The sequence below is a fragment of the Magnolia sinica genome, chromosome 6, assembly GCF_029962835.1.
Source record: "Magnolia sinica isolate HGM2019 chromosome 6, MsV1, whole genome shotgun sequence".
NCBI classification, from domain to species: Eukaryota; Viridiplantae; Streptophyta; class Magnoliopsida; order Magnoliales; family Magnoliaceae; genus Magnolia; species Magnolia sinica.
In genome coordinates, this window is record NC_080578.1 from 14,044,168 (window position 1) to 14,046,346 (window position 2,179).

The following is a 2,179-nucleotide window of genomic DNA, read 5'->3' on the forward strand; positions in this document are numbered from 1 at the left end:
TAGCTAATGAGCAGAGACTTGATTTTTCCTCTGGCTTGAGCCACCAGGAGAGGCATTGTCCTGTTTGCAATTAGAAGATATCCCATTCATTTCGCCACAATCTGACCAAAGGATAATGGGGCACCACCATGACATGAAATCCTATCCCAGGCCACCACCTGGCCGGGATGGATCATCATAATGCCTATCCAAAATGGCACTATGGAAGAGAGGGAGATAAAACTGGGATTATCCTAGTTATGGCTTTTAACACCATGCAACTAATAGTCGAAACCTGCGAATCCGCTTGTTGATTTTGAAGTTTGTTACATTTTTTAAAAATAAGATATGAGATTCTAGGTCGATTTTAACCATTGAATGGCTAGTGCTTGCATCAGAAAAGTTCCCCTTAGAGCAGCCAGACCAACTCATCATAACCAGACATTACACAATCATCCAATGAATCCAACTTTCCATCCAATGGGAACACCATGGATGGCACCAGATGGGTCACAATACGAAAAAATAAATAAAATGGGGTCCTGCAAATGAGGTAGCCACAAATCAGATAATTTTGGGGGATAATTAACAACAATGACCACAAAAAAAATGCATTTTGTAGTTCATGTTGTGGCCATGGCAAAATAAACAGTTAGCTGATTAGTTGATCGGTCTGATTCTATTGGTGGTCAGCGGGCCATTAGTCAATCACAACAATGCCCAAAAAACATGAATTCTACAATTCAATCCATTGACAACAAAAAACATTTGAATTGGCAATCAACATTGAATCCGACGAGTGTCAGCACATAATGAGAAATTTCTTTCATTAAATTCAATATCTTACACCTTCTCACAGAAATTCCATCCAATACTGAATGACGGAAAAAATGCATAAATTACAAAAATGACACTATCTTGTTTGCATTCTATTCTAAATCCAAGGCTTAATAACATAAAGCACAAACAGAGCTTCCAACAAACCCAAACAAGCGCCCGCAATCACATCAAACAAGAAATGCCTACCAAGCAAAACCCTAGACATGGACGTCACCGCCGACCACAAGCACACACCAAAAACAGAACGCTCAACGGCCTTACCATCAGGTCCGATCCAATGGCTCAGGAATCCGTTGCCAGATGACTCCACTTGCGAAAAAGCCTCTGTGAGAGACGCCAGCGAGAGATACAAGAAAGAGGCGATGAAGCAGACCCTAGAGGAGTGGCCGCTGGGGAAAGACCAGTGATCGACAGCGACAGTCAGATGCATGCCCTTGTTGTAGACGGGCCGTGGCCGTCGGATCAGGTACTTGATGGATCCAACGGCGATGAGATCGAGGAGAAAGCCGAGGAAGAGGAGGATGAGGATTTGGCGGAGAGAGGAAGAGTTAGAGGAGGGAGGGGAGAGGAAGAGAGCGATCGGGATGGGGCAACAGAAGCGGCCGTCGCCTGAGATTTCTAGGGCTTTTAGAAGGAAGCGAGGGAAGGGCTGGCAGATCGTGTGGATGTGGAGGGACCACGTGGTGTCCAGGTCGATCAGACGGCGGAGGAGGGATGTGGGTTTTGTCGTTGGAGAGGTGGCGAGGCGGTCGGCAGGCGATGGCTCTTCCATGCTAGGGTTTTAGGCGTACAAGAATGCTGTGGAGTCCGTTGATGATCTGAAGATGGTCTGTCAACGGGTAACCCCGGCCCATGTGCACACGAACCCGATTCTAAGGGGTCCGTATTCTTTTTCGGGCCCATGAGATATCATGTGGGTTCGGGGCCGTTAAAATAGGTCCACCAAATTCAACCCGGCTAAAATCGGTGGTCCAATTAATTCTAATAGGGACCATTTGGTACATGGATAGAGTCGTTAGGATATGATTATTTCACGTTGGTTGCTCTTCTTAAATGAATATTTGGAATATGACGGTGACACTTGCTGTGTAAATCTTATAACATGTGTATTGTAAGTAAAGCTGTACACTAGCTGAGTCAAGCTTGGCCAAGCTCGGCTTGACTTAGCTAGCAGACTACCCTAGCTTGAGCTCAGCTTGGCTTGGTCTTCAAGCTTAATTGGACAGCTCAACTCATTTCGATCAGCAGCTCAGCCAGTTCAAAGTCAAATGCGAGCCTATGAGTTGAGTTCAAGTTTAAGTTTTAGAGTTTTTAATATATATAATATATAATTTAAGTGAACTCGATTTAGGTTGAATCG

At 44.7% G+C, this 2,179-nt stretch overlaps 1 protein-coding gene across 1 annotated transcript; it reads right to left on the reverse strand.

Moving 5' to 3' along the window:
* Positions 1-781: 781 nt before the first annotated feature.
* LOC131248331 (probable lipid phosphate phosphatase beta) lies at positions 782-1,848 on the reverse strand. Its single transcript, XM_058248580.1, has one exon. It carries the CDS (start codon positions 1,589-1,591, stop codon positions 914-916), a length of 678 nt encoding a protein of 225 aa, XP_058104563.1. The 5' UTR covers positions 1,592-1,848; the 3' UTR covers positions 782-913.
* Positions 1,849-2,179: the final 331 nt, after the last annotated feature.

What these genes read in the sequence shown, in the direction of transcription:
- LOC131248331 (XM_058248580.1), bottom strand. Translation starts at nt 1,591, where the DNA reads ATGGAAGAGCCATCGCCTGCCGACCGCCTCGCCACCTCTCCAACGACA.